This window comes from Elephantulus edwardii, unplaced genomic scaffold, assembly GCF_000299155.1.
Source record: "Elephantulus edwardii isolate Elephantulus edwardi_28Jun2011 unplaced genomic scaffold, EleEdw1.0 scaffold00004, whole genome shotgun sequence".
Lineage (NCBI taxonomy): Eukaryota > Metazoa > Chordata > Mammalia > Macroscelidea > Macroscelididae > Elephantulus > Elephantulus edwardii.
In genome coordinates, this window is record NW_006399754.1 from 990,914 (window position 1) to 1,013,227 (window position 22,314).

Here is a 22,314-nt window from a genome sequence, read left to right on the forward strand (position 1 = left end):
GATCTATGTATCTGTTGCTCTACCACTACCAGTCTGTTTTTCTTACTATGACAGTGGAATAGGGGTGGAGAGTGGGAAGGGGAAAGCCTCCTATTTTATTTTTCTTCTTCAATAGGGCTTTACTTCTTTGAGGTCTCTTTGTTTTCCAGATCAAGTTGGTAATTACTTATCCATATCTTTGAAGAATAATGATAGGATCTGAATTGAGATTGAAATTGCATCATACCTATAACTTTTTGCTAGTATTGACTTTTTTACAATATTAAGCTTTTCTACCCAAGAGCATGATATATTCTTCCATTTATAGAGGCCTCTTATAGTTTCTTATAGTAGTGTTTTGTAGCTTTCTTTGTATAAGCCCCAACTAGATTTATTTTTGTGTTTTATTGAATATGCAAAATCATTTTCTTGTATGGGTGATAATAAATTATGGCTAACATTGAGAAGCCTGGCAATCTCAAGAGTAGTTGTGTTCATACAAAACTAAGTTCAAGACCAAGAATCTGTCATTCAAACAGAATAAGAGAACACTGCATTGTTGTTATCAGCTCACCAGCAACTTGACAGCGACACCCTGATGGGAGTAAGGACAACAGAAATACACTAACTACTCTAGGAGAGGATCAGAGAGAGTCAATCCAGCTCGATTTTATTGGGAGCTGCACTACACTTATATACACAGGAAGACCTGATAAGGTGGGCTTACAAGTGTGGGACATGTAGATTGGCTAGGAGAACCTCAGCCTCATGTGGACCACTCCCAGCTCAACAGACATTGTAGCCATCTTCCCAGGTGGTGAGCTTTCTCAAGCCGGTACAGCCAAACACAGGGGAGCTTTCTCTACCCCGTATTAAGGGCCGTTGGGAGGCTTGCACTTATCTGGAGCTTAGGCGATCTCTCCTGGCCAGAGACCTTCCTTTCCTCCCCAACATTCCGCAACACTGCATGGTTTAAAGAAATCAAGAAAGGTGTGTTGTCAGGCTTATATCCTTTCTCCGTACCATATTCAATCTGTGTCCTGAGCAAATCATTAAAAAAACCTGGACTTATGTAAAAGAATGTGGCATTAGGACTGGAGGAAGATTCAGTAACAACCCATGTTATGGAGATGATGCAACTTTGCTGTCTGAAAGTGAGGAGGGCTTGAAGCCCTGGCAGCAGAAGATCAAAGACTGTAGCCTTCAATATGGATTACACCCCAACATCAAGAAAACAAAACCCCTCACCATTCACTCATTAAGCAACATTACGATAGATGTGAAAAAAAGACAAAAGTTGTCAGTGATTTCATCTTACTTGAATCCACAAAAAAACAAAAGTCCCTTTGTATTCATTTGTTATTGTGACATGAAATTGGCTTGGGATAGGACAGGGCTCAGAGCTACTGCACATAGGTTTGCTATGAGCCACAGATAACTCAATGGCACAAAACAACAATAGCAACCTCTTAAGTCCTCCTTACTTTCAGTAAGCAAGGTTGTGTCATCTGCATAATGCAGGTTGTTGCTAAGTCTTTATCCAATCCTCAGTCTTTTTCATAGAGTCCAGCTTCCTGAATGATTTGCTCAGTTTACAGATTGAATAAATATGGAGAAAGGATATAACCCTGACATATATATACCCTTCCTAATTTTAAACAATGTAGATTTCCATTTCCTCCATTTTGGTTTTAGTTTTTGGTGTTATATTTGAATAATAGTTGTTTTAATAGTCAAGGTGAGTCTGCTGGCTTTCTCATTGTCCTGCTTCTGAGTAAGTATCAATAGGCCTGGTTTCCATGTTGCAATTTTTCTGCTTTTTTTTATGTGGTGTTGCTGATTACTCATTCCATCTTATGGCTATGAGTTAACTTTGTTTATAGTTATTCATATAATTTCCTTCATGAGGTTGTTCTGATGTTTACTAAGTCCTTCTAGTTTTCCTTTTGATGCGAAAGGCTTATTGTTTTTGAGTGGGGTTTTGTGTTTTGCTGGGTTGTTTTTATTTTTCATTTTCTTGGAGGTTACTCTGTAAATTACTATTTTACTCTCAAGTCTAATTAAGTTGTTTATCTTCAAGTTACCTTGGCTTCATCTCCCTTAGAAGTTCTGTAGCTCTATTTCTTATTCCTTCTTTGTTCATTATAGTTTTTCTTATTTAAAGACTGATGCTTCTAGTTCTCTATCTCTCAACTTGTATGTTTATTATATTTTGTGTGTTTTTGTGTCTAGGGCAGTTTCTGAATGATGTTCTCATACAGTTTAATTTTGGATTATTGTCTGTCGTTCATTCTCAGTCCAGAGAAATCCTTTTGGTATTTCTTGGATGATTGGCCTACTTTCCACAAATTCTCTTAAGTTTCTCTCTGTCTGGAAATGTCTTAATTGGTCATATCTGAAAAACAACTTTTCTGGGTATGGAATTCTTGGTTAGCAACTTTTTCTTTCAGAGTTTTAGAGATATCATTTTCTTGCCTTCATAATTTTTACTGAGAATTGGAGCTGACTCATATTGGTTCTCCTTTGTCTGTAACTCCTTATTTCCCCCCAAATTAGTTTCAGTATTATTTCTTTGTCTTTAATTTTAGGAAATTTTATTGTGTCTTAGTGTTTTTCTTTTGTGGGCTATTGTGCTCGTGTTGATGGTCCAATCAGCTTCTTGAATGTAACTTTTCTCTTTTTTTCAGATTTGGGAAGTTTTCCCCCCAGCAAGTTTCCAGGATTTCCTCTGTGCCTTTCATCTCTTCCTGTGCTGGAATTCTAAGCACAAATAACTTACTCTTTGTGTTATGTCACAGCATTCTTAGGCTTTATGGGTTGGAAGCATAGCACGTTCCTTGATTCTCCAAATTTAAATTTCAGGTTTAAAGAAAGAAATAAACATTGCTGTTGCTGTTTGGTGCTTTCGAGTTACCTCCAATTTACTGCAACTCTGAGAACACTAGCTCTCCACCTTGCTCTGTCCTGTGACATCACCATGATCACGGATATGCTTGAGCCCACTGTTGCACTCTGTCAATGCATCTTGTTGACGGTTTTCTTCTTTCTCTGACCCTCCATTTTTCCCAGCGCTGTGTATATCACTGTTGTTATTATGTGTTATTGAGTGGGAACCAAATCATACATAGATGACCCTCCAGTGGGTTTTCAGAGAGTGTAAACTGCATGGGAGGAGACTGACCATCTTTTTCTCTCAAAACAGCTGGTGGGCTCAAATCTCAAGTCTCTGGTTTGGTAGCACAACTCCCATACCCACCAAGTCACCAAAACTCCCTCATGATGTAGAGTTATTTTAATACATTGCTGCAAATGACAGCAAAATGTGTTTCTAAGCATATGGTCATCAATTTAAAAGTGTGCGGCAATGTGTTAAAAATACGGTGAAGACAGAGGCACTTGACCTCCTCTAACGTCACAAGGGGGTGAATCCCCATAAGCACCCAAGGCCTAAGGGTGATTCCTAAGAGGTCAGACATCTCATCCCACCTCCATGATATATACCTTTATAACCAATTTTGACACAAATCATTATGATATAACGCTACCTCTCTGCTGATTCTTCCTCTAACAGATTAGTACCGAAGGGCTTGTCCTCCAAATTATTAGGTCCATAGCTCTACTGTCAGATGGGTCAAAGAAAAAGGGAAACAAAAGCCACTAAAAAATAGAAAAACAAGACTGGATAGTAAAAGAAAATAGAAATCTTGGGATGAAAATCTTGGGTACAAAAGCAAGGAGATTGCAACAGAAAGGCAAAGACAATGAGAGAAAAAGGGGGGAAAAACAAGAAAAACAAAGAGAACTGGCAAGGGAAAGGGGAAAAGAATTGAAAAGAAAGCAGAAGATGAGAAAGACACAAGCAAAAACATAAGAATAATGCAAGCTATCAAAAATCTGTAAAGTGATGGACGTGAAAAATGAGAGAGAAGAGAGACAGGATCACACAGTAAGTAGGCTGGACACCTGATTGGTGCTCTTGCCACTACTGTGGTGGATGTCTGGCCTGGACAATGGTTTTCGGAGTAGAAAGTTGGCGCTGCCAAGCCAAGCCAAGTGAGGTCAGAGTTTCTGCTCATCTGAGAGGTGGCTGGCCCCTAAAATGTAGGCCCGGCCACTGGTAACACTTCTTTTTGTCTAGGGGATGTTTAAGAGCTGGGTACCCGATTTTTTTCGGCATCAGTGGAGCCTAAGCAATGGTGTGTTTACCAGTCCAGGGGATGGGTACCCACTTGGTACCCAGTCAGAGACACTTGTGCGAAGAGATAGTCACTGCCAACCTGTGATACACAAGGACAGCAGGCTTCACAGACACTATCTTGCTCTACTTGTGGCTATGGTATTGTGAGTTAAGGTATCTAAGAGGCCCAAACCTCAGTCAATCCACTACAGGCCAGACAGAGCAGCCTGAAGGTGAAGGGGCTGCTCACACCACATAGTCCCCAAACTTCCAGAGGCAGTGACCCCATTATTTCAGGGGCCGGTTGCAGGCCAGGCACAGCTTAGTCCAGAAGCTCCTGGAGGAGGAAGTCTTTGAACACAGATCTGTGCTGCCAGATACAAAGCAGTGTAGGCCTGCAGGCAACGCTGGAGAGGACAGGCAAGACAGACAGGCACCTGGTGGGGGTGGAGAAAGTCACACCACCACCACCCCCAGCCCCGCTCCCAATCACTGGCATGGCAGGAAGACCAGGATGGAGATTGTACCTTGCCTGTCTTCAGCCAGCTGCTGGTGTGGCTGTCTCTGTGACTCAGACTCCTTAAGCTGACCAGATAGCTGTTGAAGATGGCCAAACCCCACTGTTTATATTTCTGTGCAGTCTCTTTCTTTACTCAATGTTTTCATTCCATTTCATCTTTGAGTCCGTGCTTGAAAACCTCTTTGATACTTCTTTATCTTTTTTTTTGTTTGTTTGTTTAAAAACAGGATTCCTGAATTATCACCCAAATCTGTGATCTCTGTTATCTGGTGTCTTAGCTGAAGAGGTTCTGGGCTGCTGCCTGCAAAGTTAGCCTTCTGACTCAGAAGCTTTCTGATTGATTAAACTCTGGTAAATCTAGAAACCTCTCTTTTACTTATAATTGTGGCAGATCTACGTGCTGATTGAAACTGGGTTTAAAGAGAATTTCCAGAACTTTCTTCAGTTCTCTCACTCTCATTCTCTCCGTCCCTCCAAAGAAATATTTGCTATGTATCCAACACTTTGCTGGGTACAAAGGATACGAAGACACTATCAAGATTTATTTGCTCTCTCTGCTAAAGGTGCTCACTGTAGCAGAAATATTATCAGTTAGGATGCTTTCTGCTACCCTCCTAAGCTCGCGCCCCCCCACCCAAGCTCAAAACCAGCTCCAAGGGTTGTTCTGAGCAGCTCACAACGACTCACATCCTCCCAACAACAGCTTTAGGGCTGAAGAACTGTCACATTGTATCTGATTATAACAGTCTCCTAGAGTATGATCCCGCTTTCAAAGGTCAAAAATGTTCCCTGAACTTCTTACCTATGCTAATTGTGGAGAAGGTGAATGGAACTTTCATTTTTATTTTATTGAGTCTGCATGGCCAGGCCAGGCAAGGCCAGATCTAGGCCTGGAACCAACCTCTTGACAGTCTTACCTCTTAAGAGACAGTTTCCAAGGCTAGAAGGACCTTTTTCTCATGATGGCACGCGTCATGTGGTATACACAGAAAATGACCATCCATTCCACTACTCACTTAGGTAAACCTGTGACGTTTGTAGCCATGACTTATGTAAAAGCTCCAGCTGGCTCAGATGCTGTCCTGCTTTCTGAGAATGATGGCAGGGACATCTGTGCACAGCTGTACTTTATTCACAGCATCTTGGTTGGGAAGTTCTTAGGAGGGAATCAAAACATGTGCCAAAAGAAGAAAAAAAAAACAAACATGTAATCAAATTAGAAAACCAATCATAATACGCAAACTATCAGGAGACAGGAGAGATCAGGCTTAAAGTTAATGCCTGTTGGTTGTAGCAACAGAATTCTTTTTTCTTTCTTTTCTGCCTCTGTAGGTTATTTTTCCTCTTCTTGGCATGGTGTTTTTTCCACCAGTAGAATGTAATAAGTGATGTCAAGCCTATCAAGGTTCATCAGCTTTATAATATTAAGCATACTAATTAACTTCCTGGATCCCCAACTGAAAAGTGGAATACAAATCCTATCCATTTATAATGACTGTTATAATGAGAGTTGTTATTTTGGAGGACTGCTGAGTGGGAACCAACCCATAGCCGGCCCTCTAGTGGGTTTTCAGAGGCAGGTGATGGCATGGGAGGAGACTGTCCATCCGTATTCCGTGGAACAGTTGGTGTTCTCAAACTGTGTGCCTTTGGGATTCTGGCAGTTTCTTACCTCTAGGCCATAAGATGAGATCAATACATAAGGTGGTCAGCTCAGCCCCTGGCATATTTACAAGCTCTCTTTAAATGTTAAGTTAGCCTAGCAAACTTCTATTCAACTACAATTTCTCCTCTAAGGATAATGCCCCTTATAAACGTTTTTATGGGCCCTCCTTGAAGCTAAAAAAAATTAATACATAGACATATTATTTTGACGTTAAGAAATTCTTCTTACCAATAGCATAAAAATGCCTGACTCAAATGAAATTTTTTTAAAGATAAAAATCAAAGATAGGTTTATCAGAAAGTTACATCTCAAAGAGGGGGCAGATCTTGTAAAGAAAATGTGAAGGCCGCTTAAACCCTGTCTTGCCTGCAGCTTCACTGGCCTGTTTTTCCATCAACACTTTGCAGCATGGTCGAACTTTTTTGCTCCCCCCACCTCCCAGCTTGCTGTGCGTCACCGAGTCCGAACCGACGCACCTCTGATCCTCCGGTGGGTTTTCAGAGGCAGTTAATTGCATGGGAGGTGATTGCACAATTTTTTCCTGCAGAGCAACTGGTGGCCTCGAAATGCACGTCTTTGGAACTGTAACGCAGCTTCTTACCACTAGGTCACCAGAGCTCCCTTGACGACGTTTATGACCTTGTGATAAGAAATAACAAATTCTATATGGAAAAGACTGTGCTTCCTTAATTTTCATTTCAAGAGGTCTCGTAGCTAAAAATGTTGGTAGGTTATAATTTGGGCCTGAGACATGCAAGATAATTTCCCATATAAGTAATGTGTAATGACTTTTTTACTTTTTTGCCATTTTAACTTACAAAGACATTGTGGTTTTGAGTTAATAAATTTTAAGAAGACATTTACCACACTGCAATCTGTTATTCACAGCCCCCTCCCCATTCCCTAAACTAATCGACCAACTCAAGCTCATCGCTGCGGAATCGGACTCATGGCTCAAAAATCCAGCGGGCTTTTGGAGGCTCTACATCCCGAGGAGAGTGTCCGCTCTCTCTGGAAGAGCACCTGGTGGAGTCGAACCACCAAAGAGGCATTGCCTTTGGGTTAGCAGTGCAACTCCAGTGGGCTTTGATAGCAGAGTGACCCTAACCAGTAATACCCAAAAGGTTAGTTACTAACTGTCGCAGGCATTCTATCATCGCTGACTGGTAAGGTGCGGCACTAACTGGGATTCTACGACAGCAGAAAGGGAAAGTGTTTTTTGCGGCCAAGGACCGCGGACGTGGCTTTGCGGAGACGGGTCCGGAGGACAGGCTGGCCAGGGCGAGCTGTGAGCCGGCGCGTCCCAGCCTGCGGAGCTGCGGACCCGAGCGACGGCGTGCACGGGGCTCACTGTCATCCACAGACTCTCTACCGCCCCATGGTGGGCGCCGCAGCCGAAAGGATTCGGCCCAGGTGGCGGCGCTAGCCTCGGGGAGGCGAGCTCGGCCACGCCCGCCGCCCGCCCCGCGCCCGGGTCCCGCGTGACGTCGGCGCTCGGCTCGAACCCCCCTGCAGGCCCGTTCTGCACCCCCCCGCACGTCCTGCGGGGTCCCCGCTGCGCCCCGACTTCACTGAGGGTCCGTCAGGCACCCCCCGGCTGCGGCCGGCGCCCCCCCTGCGCCCCACTCTCGCCCGACGTCCCCGGGCCCACCGCCCTCGCGGCCGTGACGTGGCGAGCGGAAGTGACGTTTTCCCGCGGTTGGACGCGGCGCTCGGGTGCTGGCGGGGCAGGGCCTGTCGGGTTTTCCTCCGGGGACGTTCACATTTTTGTTGCGGGAGTCGAGAGGAGTGGACGTGTGTGCGCGCCTCCGCCCTTGCTCGTCTCTGCAGCTCGCCGGCTCCAGCCCTGTGCGATCGTCATGCCGCCCAAAAGCCCCCGCCGCGCCGTGCCCGCCGCCGTGGAACCGCTCGCGCCGCCGTCTCTCCCTCCCGAGGAGCCGGAGCGCAGCAGCGGCCCCGAGGACGTGCCTCTGCCCAGGTGAGGGAGCAGAGTCGCCGCCGCGGTGCGGGCGCACGGAGGCCGCCGAGGGCCTGCGGTCGCGCCGCGGCGTCCGGGGGGGATCGCGGCTTTGCCCCGGGCCTGGGCCCCTGGAAAAGGGGCCTCCGGGTCCGCCGCCACGGAGGCCCGGAGGCCGGCGACAGGACTGGGATCGGGGACGCGGGCTTCGCAGCCGGGAGAGTCGCGGCCCCAGGTTGACAGGTGTCGGGCGGGGCTCACATCGCTGAGCCAAGTGACAGGTGCGAAGCCACCGGGAGGCTCGGGTCGCTAGGAGCTGCATCCAGCGCAGAAGTGACCGCGGAGGCGGGATCGGGAGCCTTGAGGACGGGTGATGCCCCGGGCGCCGCTCGCCTGGCGGCTTCGGCCTCCCGCGACTCGGCGGGGACCGGTTGCCGGTGGGATGCGCGGTGGCCGAAGGCCTGGGCCTGCCGGCGGGTGGCCGGAAACGCCGGGACACCCGGACCCGAGGCCCGCGGGACTGACGGCCGGGCAGAACCGGGCGCCCGAGTGCCCGCAGGTCGCCAAACTCCGCTTTTCCCCTTTCAGATAAAAATCCTTGCCAGTTCTGCGGCCGCTGTTTCTCTCTGCTATTTGGCCTTGCTATCAGGGATCTTGGTACCTCCTTATTTCTTTGCTTTTGGTGAAAATTTAGTGATGCTCTTCTGCTCACTTAGAACTTTGGTTCCCTCCTCGCCCCCCACCCCCGCCCGCCCCCAAGTGGAATTTAGATCTAAGCAAGGCTATGGACGCAGTGCAGAATGACAAGGAGGTATTCACGGCATTGCAACATTTTTTCTCATTGTGATACTTTATGGTTTAAATGGCCAGGATTGAAAGGTGCATACTTGTCCGTATTCCTTACTGCCAGCAGTGTTCCTGCTTGGAGCTTCATTCTCCGTTTCGTGGTTTCTTCACTCACCATTCCTTCCTTCATTCTGGTCCGTCTCCCACTTTTGTACCCTCAGGGAGTTTGACTCTCTTGGTTTTTCCTGTCTCGAATTCCCAGACATGAGAATTCAGGCAAAAACAGAAAAAGATGGAGATGAACTTTTGGAAATAACTGTTACTAAAAACTCATATATTGGTCTTTTGGGCCAACTAAAAATCACATTTCCTAGATGGTTGGTTTTTTTAGAAAGAGAAAAGCCCTGGTGGGTGCAGACAGTTAATGTGCTTTACTGCTAATCCCAGTTTGGAGGTTTCCAGAGGTACTACAAAAGAAAGACCTTCCAAAAAAATCTGCCCCTCAAAGCCCTACGAAGCCCGATCTGTCGACGCACGTGCGCTTGCCATGCTCTTGAGTTATCAACTTGATGGCAATGGAGGGGAGGGGGGGGAAAGGCAGGAACAAGTCTGGGGCATGTCTTAGAAGACATCACTTTTCAGTTAGTGTGATGGGCCTTGTGGGTGTCCTGGGGGCAAAGTAGACTGGCTGTTAACCAAAAGGTCTGCAGTTTGAATTAAGCACCCACCAAGGAGCCTGAGGAAGCAATTGCTTCCATAAAGATTTACAGCCTACACCCTGGATAGGGCAATTCTTACCTGTCCTGGAGGGCCCCTATCTGCTGGAATCAGTATGTGTAGTAAATTTAATATGCCCCTTACCTAATGGGTAGGTGGTAACTAGAAATACTGAAATTATGACCATAATAGGAGAAGAAGAAATTTGTTTCTTTCATCTTCCTCTGTACTCCTCCCACATTATTAAAGAAACTTTTAAGTGATAGAACTATCAGAAATTCTCTGGGAAGCCAAGCCCTTAGACTTTAAAACCATACAAATCCCAGCCATATCCACAAATTATCCATACCCACAAAGGATTTCATTAATACGGGCAAGCAAACCCTACAGATTATCTCCTTAGCAAGTGTTGAACCGTAGCCTGGCAATCTGAAGTTGACTAGTGTGCTCCAACCGCATTGCAAGCAAGAGTCCATGTCTACGTGAGAATTGAGAAGTCATTTCTGTTGCTTTATTTCTGGCCCAAGTTATGTGGTTGAAAAGGAAGCTTTCTAGGAACAGCAAATTATTGTTGAGGGAAGCAAAAGTTAATTATAAAGGAGTGAGCAGTACAGAAGAGTGGTTAAGGGCACGAACTATGGAGTTAGGCTGTTGGATTCCTATCTTGGTTTACCATTTACTATTGGCTGTGACCTCAGGTGAGTGCTTTCACCTCTCTTATTTATTCTTCTGTAAAATACAGATAAGAGGTCATACAAAATATGGCAGATGTGGAAATGTAAGTAATGCATGTACTTAATGACTTTTTACAGATTTATAGGTAGTTCTATGATTTAGGATGTATTCAAAGTACGATAAACCATATTTATGACCATGTAATGTTTTTGTCCTTTTTTAAAAACATGTCTTCTGTTGGTAATATGTGATATATAGTATACAACATGTAATTTGCCTGCCGCAAGTTCTCAAACATATATAGATTGGATTTATAAAGATACTGATAATAAAAGGACATAATGAAAACATAGGGGGAAAAGTACTCAACTTATGTTAGGACTAACTAGTACATTAGGATGAAAACTCTATGCAAAGCAAGTACTGTCTATGCTCCCAAGTTTTAGTTATTTTTCTTACTATTATTATTAAATGCTGCAGTAAGTGTGGCAGTGGGGGTGGGTGAGTCAGAATCAGTGAGACTGGCTCAGGATAGAGCAGGCTTCAGTGCTGTTGTACATGGGTTGCAGGCGACTTGATGGCACATAACAACAGTATGTATTAAATGAGTGGAAAGGAGTCAGCCAACTTGAATGTATTGAATCCTATGCTGGTTAAGAAAGGGTGGAAATAAGTATAACAAAATTTTATATTGCTAGTCATCATGTAAGAGGTCCTATAGAGATATTGTATGAAACATTAACAAGTATGGACCACATTTTAACAAAGTTACTATGCTGAATTGATTCGACAGTGTTATCTGTAGATAGCACAAGAACTTTTCTGTTCTTGCTCTTATCATCTCAATCCCCCTGCCCCCAACAGCCTAATCTGTTGCACTTTCTTTTACAAGGTTATTTAACTGCTTTGAAGTATATATGATTCCCCATGCCAGAACATATTTTTCATTTTGTAGTATCTTTTATTTGGAAAGTTCAAGGACAAGATATGTCCGAATTCTAAATGTAATATAGTCTAAGATATTACTATATCTTAAAGTACTTAGCAATCTATCTTTCATGAATAATAAACTGCTGAGACAAATATTTTACTTTATAAATGTGTGAATATTTTATATGTTTGTGTGTATATGTTTCCATTTGGTAGGCTTGAGTTTGAAGAAACTGAAGATCCTGCTTTTGTTGCATTGTGCCAGAAATTAAAGGTACCAGATAATGTCAGAGAAAGAGCTTGGCTGACTTGGGTGAAAGTTTCATCTGTTGATAAAGCATCGGTAAGGGTTTTTTTATTAATGTTTTAAAAAACTTAATAGTAATTCTGTTACCCAAAGTAATTTGCCTCTGATCATGTTAAAAAAAATCCTCCCCATACACATCTCCACCAAAGTATTTTTTTAAAGTTACTATTTTTATCCATAAATCTATCATTACTTATGTATATAAGGACTTTAAAAAACCCCACAATTGGATATTCTAAAATATTTTTTCTAACATAGTCAGTGTGCAGAAAACTTCCTGATTATCATAAAATCAGTTTTATTAGAATTCAGAATCTTTGAGAACATTTTGATGTTAATTTATTTTTTAATTGCATGTATATACGTCTGTATAGTAACAGCATATAATCATCTAGTACTTCTTTATATGTATTGTGGGAGAAACCAGTTGCTTCAGAGTTCATTCAGATTCATGGTGATTCATGTATAAGAGAGGTTTTAAAACATTTTGCAAATAATTTATTTTACGTTCATCGAGGTGGATTTTTTTTGCAAATTTTTATTTTACATGTAAAGTGTTTTTATTTCACATGTGACATTTTAATTTCAAATTTAAAAAATAGAAAAACTCTATGTAAGTGTGAAATCTTCATTGTACAGTTGAAGAAACTATAAAGTATGGTAAGGTTATGTTACTAATTAAGCTGCTTGGCTAAAATGACCTAATACATATTTGTGATAATGATATAATTTAGATCTTGCTTTTATGTTTGTTTTGTTTGACGTACTTGTCAATATTTTATGTCATTAAATATTCTTAAATAGCTAAGTTTCTAGTGATGCTATAATATATCCTTTAATTTATAATTTGTTAATTCAACATTATTAGACACTTAGATTTGTCTTAAATTTTTTTATTCTACAATCTGATGAACATCCTTGACCATAAGAATAATGCTAGGTACAAAATAAATGTAAATTTGTTAAATGAATTAGTGAATGAATCTTAACATTCTTACATTTTGAATTACTGAGTCAAGTTAGGAAAAATTATAAATCTTGATAATTACTGCTAAACTGCACAAGATGCACACATCTAACAGATTTACTTTCTCATTATTTTATATAAACATATATGGCTTAATCCAAACCAGAAAGAGGCGGGGTGCAGGGAGACAGAGGCAGTCACTAGGTTAACAGCGTGGTGAGTGGAGGAGAGGGTGACAGAATGGGAAGGGGCCAGAAGGGACCTGAACAGATGGAGTAATAGTGGGCATAGATCATTGGGGATTAAGTTTGTAAAACACAATGTGCATGAGTGATTGTTTGAAACACAGTGGGAACGTGTACACATTTCGTATGTAAACCATTATAAAATAGAGAAAAAAAGATAAAGCAAAAATACCCACAAAGAGAAAGAGTACATGTGTATGTGATTTCACTGATCAGATTAACAGAAGCAAAATGTTTATGTATATACAATTAATTTAATAATGTGAAAAATCTTCTAGTAATAAAAAAGAAATCTCCAACAAAACTTTGAGCATATTCTTACCAACTCTTTGAACAAAACACCAAACCCCAAATCAAATATTAAAGCATTTTCACAGAACAGGATGATTTCTGTACAGTCATCCTAAATGAAATTATTTATTTCAAAACATTTCAGGATCTTTCCAGTCATTTTGGGTACATACACATGTACATAGTTATTTCTGTGCATATGTAGTTTAGAAGATTCAACTCCATCTCTTTCTTCCTGAACTACTGTAACTGTAGTTTTCAGAAAGGTAGGGAGAGATAATTTGGAAAGTTTTGGTGAATACACGCTCTTGTTACTAACTGCAATTCAGAGTGATCCTCTGAACAACAGATCTAACCCTTGTCCTATCCAGCACCATCCTCAGTCTCCACCTAGCTCAGACCCATTGTTGCAGTCGCTGAGTCAGCCCATCTCATTGAGGGTCTTCACGGAATCTCTACCTTTCCAAGCTTGCTGTACTTTCCACTGAACTGCTGGCTTTGGGGTTGGCAGTGCAGCTCCTTATCCACTGTACCACCAGGACACCCTATTCATTTTGTTGTGAGCTTTTTCAGAATGGTCAGCACAGTCACTTTCTTCTGGTTTTGAGTCTCACACCCAAAACTAAAAATTCACATTGCCCACTCAAAGCTCACTGCTGCTGAGTTGGTACCAGTTCACACTCCAGTGGGTTCCCAAGGTTGTAAATTGTACAGGAGGCAATTGCTTATCTTTTCCCCAAGGAACTTCTGGTAGCTTCGAACTACCAGAGAAGCTGGGACTACTGGTTAGCAGTGCATCTTCCTACAGACCACCCCACCAGAGAACTTAGTGTCTGTTAGTACTATAATTTCTAAAGAAGAATGTGATAGAATCTTGAGCCTGTCTCCTGCATAGCAGCTATTCTGATGCAACTGAACCAACGAGAATGTGGCAGCTTGAGCAATTTTCAAAAATTTCATTGAAGCCAAATGTATATATTTGTCATTTTTACAAATTAGGGCTATTCACAGTGTTGTACAGTTAGCACCCTGTCTATTTCTGAAATTTTCACTGGCCCTATACCATTCATGCAGTAACTCTCCCTAGCTCCTTTACTCCAGTCCTTAGCACTACTAGTCTCTTCTGTCCTCTGAATTTGCCTGCAATGTATATTCCTTCATATCTGGCTTATTTCACTTCACATAATGTGTTTAGGGTTCATCCATGGGCTCTCATGTACTACAACTTTGTTTCTTTTTAGGACTGGTTATGATATGTAGACATACATTTTCTTTATCCATTCACCTTTTTATCTTGTTGAGCTTAAATGTGCAAATTAGTGTTTCTCTAGGTTGATATTCTGTTAACTTTAATGAAAGCTAAATTTTCTTTAAAGTAATTGGTAGGAGTGCACATAAACATGCATTACTCCATAAAAGATGTATTTTAGATGAGTTTTTAAAACTGTATTGTGTGAACATGGTAGTCTTGCATACTTTCTTGGTGCACAAACTGTCCAGTGGATAAAATTAACCAGTGAAGCTGTCTGTAGCTGGAATGTTTTTGGAGGAAGAAGTTTTTAAATTAAAATTCATTTTCTCTACAAACAACAAAAATTATCCCACATTGTGTTTTATGAAATTTTTTCAGTTCATTTAAGGTGTTGAATTTGTGGAAAGGAAATTTATAACACATTTCTCCTCCCCCCCACCAAGTATTTGCAGGATATGTAATTATGTTTCTACCCATATTATAATTCTTTCCCCCCCCCTCCTTGATTTCTATCTGGCTAGAATTTTTTTCCTTCAGAACCTACTTTTATGTTTTTTTACTGTAGTTTTTGTTTTTAGTTTTAATGATTCTTGCTATTTTCTCAGTGCTTGCTTTGGTTTTTGTTTCTTTCCTTAAAAAATATTTTTGTCTTTCTGAAGGTAGGAGGGGGTCAGGTTATTCATTTGAGCTGATGTTTACCCGTCTATCAAAAATATAACTGATAAAAATAAAACTTAGTGTTTGCATTTTGCTTAACTGTGCCCCTCTTAAGGAGCCTTGGTGATTCAGTCCGTATTGCATTGCTAGTCAGATAACTGCCCATTTCCACCAGCAGCTCCAAGGGAGAAAGATGGGCAGGCCATAAGGGAGATGAAGCTTTGCCCTCCTTGCCTCCAGTGAGCATCTGGCCACACTTTCCCTTAAGACAAACCTGACCATCCCTTGGCAGTCAGTGGAATTGGTGTTTACTAAATCAAAGAGGCAGAATATGGATAAATTTAATTTTTAAAATTGCAGTTTAAATTCTGCTATTTCTAAGACTATTTTTGTCACCACTTGGTGGCGCTCCTTCGCAAATTAGTGCATTGTCATAAAATTCAGTCATTGCATTAGGGGTTTTTGCACAAGTTAATGTTGGAGTTGGCCTGACTTGTATAACCCATGCACAGTGGGGAAAAAATGCTGCTCAATCCCAAACCATCACCTCAACCAGTTGTGGATCAGACTGATGTGATCACCAGGTTTTCATTTGCTGATTATTGAAGGTCATTTCCAGGACTTTCTTCCTTGTCCATCTTTGTCCATAAGTTCTCTTCAAACTTGTTTAGTGTCATATCAACATGAAAGCTTCCACTGATATATTTGTGGGAGAAGAACTTGAGCAGGAAATGAACTCAAATCTCCTGTGTAGAAGATTGAAATTCTCCCACTGAACTCACCATTATGGTGGTTCAGATAAACTTGGCTGTTTTATGTCAAATGCGTAGCCTTTTAAATACTGGTTGTAGATTTTTTTTTTCTTTTTGGTTGTAGATTTTTATTTTAACTGTAATTCATGTAGTTAAAATTGTATTATTTTCCTTAAGATTATTCCTATTTTTTTTTAAAAAATATATAAATTTAGCATATTTCCCTATAATTTAGAAAATGCATCCAGGATTAATGAAGAAAATGAAAACCATTCCTAATCTTATGAGACTACAAGAAGTAACTGATGTATTTGTTGCCTTTCCTTTTCATAAACTGTAATAAAAATCTTTGATTTTTGCTTAGCATATTCAAATCAGTTACAGATTTTAGATTATAAATTGCTACTGAGAAATAAGGTCGAAGCTGTAGAGAACTACCAGAGCCAGAAGTTAGATGAGACTACCTGTACACAGGTAGTTGAGTTCACTAGGAGTGAATGTGAGTGCTAAGGAAAAGCAAAACCAAAACCAGATCTGTTAATCCAGCTGTTATTCAGTGAACCAACTACTAAAGCGGAAGATAAAGGAATTGAGGATTTCTAGAGACTCGCATTTGGGAGCCCTTGTGGCATGATCTGGAATGATTTGTGCTGCTCACCCAAAGGTGATGCTTTTCCGGTGGATCACGTCCACCAGTAGGCTCATCTTGTGCAGTGTTACAGCCTCTCAAAAACCTGCTACAGAGTGAGCTATGAGCTTGTTCTAACTCAACAGTAATGAGTGTGACGTTCTGCAATGTGAAGTTGATTGAACAAGTAGTCAAGATGCATTAATAATAACAACTGTTGACTGGAATGCAAAAGTTGGAAACAAAGGACTGGTACTTGAAAAATGTGGCCTTAGTGACAGACATGAGGCAGATCACATGATAGAATTTTGTACAGTCAGTGATTTATTTATTGTAAATACTTTTTAAAAAAACCTACTCAGCAGTCAAACAAGGGGCTGATTATGGAACAGACACAAGTTCAGGCTGAAGCTGAAGAAAATGAAAATAAGTCTATGAGAGCTATAATACAGCCTTGAGTTGATCCCTCTAAATTTAAAAACCATCTCAAGAATAATTTGATGCATTGAACACTACTGCTTGAAGACCACTGAGTTGTGGGATGATATAAAAAACATCATATAAGCAGAAAACAGAAAGTACCAAGATGGGAAAGGATAAAAAAAAAACCCAAAGAGGTTCTGAAATTTGTTCTTGGATGTAGAGAAGCTAAAGCAAAATGAAAAAATGATGAAATAAGAGAACTGGACAACATTTCAAAGTACAGCTTGAGAAGACAAAGCAAAGTATAATGAGATATACAAAGATCTGGAGTTGGGAAACTAAAAGAAAAAACACAGCATTTTTCAAGATGCAAGAATTGGAGGGGAAAAATTCGCTTTCAAGTTGTAATGCTGAAGGATTCTAAAGATAAGGATTCTAAAGAAAGTACCAAGAATTGGTTGACACCACATCATTTTGGGGAGTAGCATATGATCAAGAGCCAAAGATATTGAAGGAAGACGTCCAGGCTGCACTGAAGGAGGAGCTGGTAAATAACAAAATTCCAGGAATTGATGGATTACCAACTGAGGTGTTTTAGCGAACATGCAGCTCTGGACGTGTCCAAGAATTTGGAATACTGCTTTCTGGACAGTCAACTGGAAGAGATCCATATTTGTTCCCATTCAACAAAAGGTGATACAACAGTGCAGAAATTATTAAACAATATCATTAATACAACATGCAAGTAAAATTGTTAAGATTATTAAAAAGCATTTGGGACAGTACACCAACAAGAAACACTAGACGTTCAGGCTGGAATCATAAGACACTGTGGAACAAAGAATATATAACAGCAGTATGTCATTACTGATATTAGAAGGAGCTTGGCTAAAAGCACAGAATACTGGGATGATACTTACTTGTGTTTTATTGATTGAATTGAGCCTTCAAGCCTTATAAACAGAGAAAATTTGTTTCTAAAACTTGTCCACCTGTGGGATTCTTTTAGCAGCTCTACATGAGTAAGATACAAGAGTAAAGGAAAAAGTCAGATATAATACAATTTATTAGTATCAATGTGTAAGAGTTTATTTAACATTTCTTTTTCCTCTCAGGAAACTACTCAAAAGAATGATACTGAAAAGAAAAAGCAGCTGTGGGGAATCCATATCTTTATTGCAGCAGTGGACCTAGATGAGATGCCATTCACTTTTACTGAACTCCAGAGAAACATAGAAACCAGGTAACATTTTTTTTATATATAAATACAGGCTTTGGTGATGAAAATATTTCTTGCCTTTTTGCCGCACACTTTTTAAACTGATGATCATATTTTGAAACACATTTGCCATCATTTGCGGCAACTTAATAGACTTTTTAGTAATTGTGAAAAGTGCTAAAATTAACTAAAACATAAAGGACCTGGGACAAAGAATTAAGTGTCCTATTTTTCTTTCATGGATCACTTACTGAATGTGCTTGTATGCATTACTGCTTAATCATGGAGTAGTGTTTGGGAAATTTGTTCAGCCTATCTCACTATTCATCTGTAAACATGCTTAATTTTAACACTCATAAAGTGGAAAACCAAAACAAGGATTCTTAAAAATTAGGTTATTATTTATTAAAGCCTTTATAATTTGAGTCTAAAAGATACTTAAAGTTTGTTATGTTTGTGATAATAAAGTAGTTTATGCAACATTATCAATACTGAATAGTCAGTGATACTTAAAGTCTGTTATGTTTGTGTTAATAAAGTAGATAGTTTATGCAACATTATCAATACCGAATAGTCAGTTGAGAACCTTGTATTGACCCCCTGCAGTTGATGCTATATCCGTGGGTTCGGCATACACAGGTTAAACTGACCACAGATTAAAGTGTTCATTTTTTAAAAAAAAAAAAGTAAAAATCAAGAAAGCCCCATAAAACAAAATTTAAATTTGCTGCAAGCCAAGCCCTATGGGGGGGCGGGGAATCCAGGCTAATGAACCAATGTGTAGGCATTTCACAGATCCTGGCTCTCCAGCACTCCTGATTTGAGCATTGTTTACCTTGCTGCTTTGTTTGCTATTTTATTGTGTGTACCCTTTTCTTGGGGGAGGGGGAGAAGCTCCTAAAAAGCAATGAAGCAGCCAGAGCCATCTCACCAAAGGTAAGAGGATGCATAAAGGGCTGTTATATAGCATTTACACTGTATTAGATGGTGTTGGTGAAACATATGGAACCTACTCTGGACTGCCAAAAGAAGGACTGTCTTGGAAGAAGGCCCACCAGAATGCTGCTCACAAGAAAGGAAGATGAGACTTCTGTCTCCAGTACTTTAGGAATGTTATCAAGTTCCTAGAGGCATCATGCTTGGGAAAATGAAGGGACAGCAAAAAGGAAGAAGACCCTCAACAAGATGGATTCAACAGTCACTTCAACAATAGGGGCAAGCACATCAGAAGTTGTGGGGATGTTCCAGGATTGAACAAGGTTTCATTCTGTTTTCAGTAGGATTGTTATGAGTCGGAGTTGACTCTATGGCACCTAACAACAGGATGTTTTCTGTAAGTAATCTAGAGATGATTTAAAGTATACAGGAGAATGTGCACGTGTAATACTATGCATTTGATATAAAGGTGGTGAACACCTCTGGATTTTGGTGTATGGGTGGATTAGAGGGAAATATTTTGAAATGAGTCCCCTATGGATATTGAGAGACAACTATAATGATTTCACATGTGTTCTTAAGCTTCAAATCGTGTCTGAAGAGCTTATGGAACTTTTTCCTCAACAACTCATGAACTTTATCTTAAGAAGACTTCTGAGATTCTGGATATAATTTCATCTGTAGCATACTAATGAAGTATAATGGAACTTTTTTCAAATGTTTTACCAAGTTTTACAAAATAAATTTTATTAAATGATACTTGTATGTTTCTTTATGAGCAAAATCATCTAAAATGAAAATTGGTATTTTATCAAATAGTGATTTTTGAAAAACTGTAATTATGATTGTATAAATTTCAAATACTAGTTGTATATGCTATAGAAATTATGTTATTTTACTGAGTAGTAGTTCTGTGTATTTCTTTGGGAATCAAGCCATCTATAATTGATGTTTTATTTAAATTAGGTAAAATACTGTATTTTAGATTTTTTTTTCCCTTTAACTACAACTGAAGAAACTAAGCAGAAAAACCAAAACAGACCCCACCCCAAACCTTTTAGTTTTCTATTTAATCTGTTGAAGTAAAATTGGTTTACCTTGCAAGAATTTCTTGGTAGTGGTAAGGAGTTGTGCTGCGAAACCAAAGGCATGTGGTTCAAATCCACCAGCTGCTCCGAGGGACAAAGATGGACAGTCTCCTATGTGAATGATAGAAAACCTGCTGGAGGGTCAGCCATGAGTTGGTTCTGCCTCGATGGCAAGTTTCAACAATAGCTGATTTAATTGAGGGGGGTAAAATCTGAATGTATAAGCAAAGTTCTATATAACTCATTCAGCAGATTTTCCAGTGACCTCGAGGATAAAGCGGAATAAAACACTTATCTTGGGATTAGATAGAGTTTAGATTTAAATCTGTGTGGGCCTTGCCATTCTTAAAAGCTACGTTATTTGAGGCGCATTGCATAACCTCGCTAAGTCTCAGTTTCCTCTTCTGTAAATGGTGTACAAGTACCACAGAGAATTATAATATTTAAAGAATTTATAATAGATACCCAATGACTCTCCTTTGGGCTTCTGAGGCAGTAAAATTTTACAGGAGAAAACTTTCCATCTTTCTCTTGCTGAGTTTGTCAATTATAATTGTTAGCCTTTTAGCTGGCACTAAGTTAAGCACCACACCATCAGTTTTTAGTACCTATAATATCATAGTATTGGCCTGACTTATGTTTTTATAGTTTCACACACCTTAAAAAAGACCTCCAATAAAACCAAGAAGTGAGGGGAAGGGGGACAACAAGCCTGTCAGACACAACAATAGTACTGTAGTTACCAAGTCTAAGGATATAGAGACGTAAGATAGTCTCTGAGCCCATGAAACACAGATTCGGTTTGGAAGATTACAAAGATGACTATACTACAGTGTTTTATAGCCACGTATAGACTGTTTAATATTTTACCAACTTAGTCTTGTTACCTCTTTTATCTTTAAGATGAAAGAATTTTTTCGGTAGAGTTTTTCTAAACTTTCCCTTAAATACTCACACAGCAGTACTGATTTACATAATAGGGTATGCCATAATTATAATAATGCCTATTATAAGTATTTGATAAGCTTTTTTCCCTTAGAGCATCCCTTCTCTGATAACTAAATGTTATCAGAGTAATGTTATCTAGACCACTGCTTCTACAGTTTACAATGGTAAGTTTTACCACAGTAAAAAGTAATTTACAGTGACTTATTTCCATATGCTATGGACTGATATTAAAAAAAAAAAAACTACACAACCCCAAATGAGTTACTGAAAAATGAGAAAAAAGACACACTTAGCTCAAAGATGTATTTTAAAAATTAGATCCAGCAGCATCTAATTACCGACAAATTGCCATAAAAGTTTCTAAATGCTTATTCTCAATTTCTGTTCTTAGTTTATTGTGGACTGGTAATAAGCATTTCACACACTAGGATAGTCAGTAGATTTCTTTTTTATTTGATTATGAATCTTTTATACTAGGGCTTGTCTCCATCTTTCCTCTCTTTTAAGGAGGTTGGGGTAGAGGAGAACTAAGGAATAGATCTGGGCTACTCATAGAAGAAGGCGGCTTCTAACAATCTTCATGCTGCTCTAAGGACAGGCATTGCTATTCTGTGCACCTAATAGAAACTCAGAGAAGGGCTCTTGAATAAATGATACTGATTCTTACTCAGAGAAGGGCTCTTGAATAAATGATACTGATTCTTTCTGGACATTTTACACATGTGCATGCTTTTCTAAACAGGATTCCAAGCTTCTCTTTCTTAGCATCTGTACTCTTATTTGCTTTTCTACACTGTTTGTCATGCTTTTCCAAGTCCCTTCCGTATCATGGGAAGTTTTTCCTAACCTTCTAGGTTTTAAGACCCTGCTAGTTAGCAGAACCTTTTATTTTTTAATTATTGTATAACTGTCTGATTGGGGCGGCCCATCTTTCTAAAAGAGGGCTGTACCTCACTGTTTGCTGGACAGCTTGTGCCTGGGTCTGGTCAGGACCATTTGGTTCTCCCAGCTCTGGTATATAAACCCTTGGGTTTGATTAGAAGTAAATTGATGAGTGTTACCTTCAGTGCCCTTTTTTGAGTGGCAAAGGTGTGTATATATAGGTGTTGTTAGGTGCCACCAAGTAGAGTAGGACTCTTATGGACCTTGTGAACAATAAACCTGAGTCCTGTCTTACCCTATGCCATCCTTTTA

General features: G+C 40.2%; 1 protein-coding gene across 1 annotated transcript in view; it reads left to right on the plus strand.

Annotated features, from left to right (window-relative positions):
* Nucleotides 1–8,201: 8,201 nt before the first annotated feature.
* RB1 (retinoblastoma 1) overlaps nt 8,202–22,314 on the plus strand; it is a 121,945-nt gene continuing 107,832 nt past the window's right edge. Inside the window, exons 1-3 of the mRNA XM_006879496.1 lie at nt 8,202–8,320; nt 11,624–11,756; nt 18,060–18,172. Coding sequence (XP_006879558.1) covers nt 8,202–8,320; nt 11,624–11,756; nt 18,060–18,172 — 365 coding nt within the window. The remainder of the gene's footprint in view (nt 8,321–11,623; nt 11,757–18,059; nt 18,173–22,314) is intronic.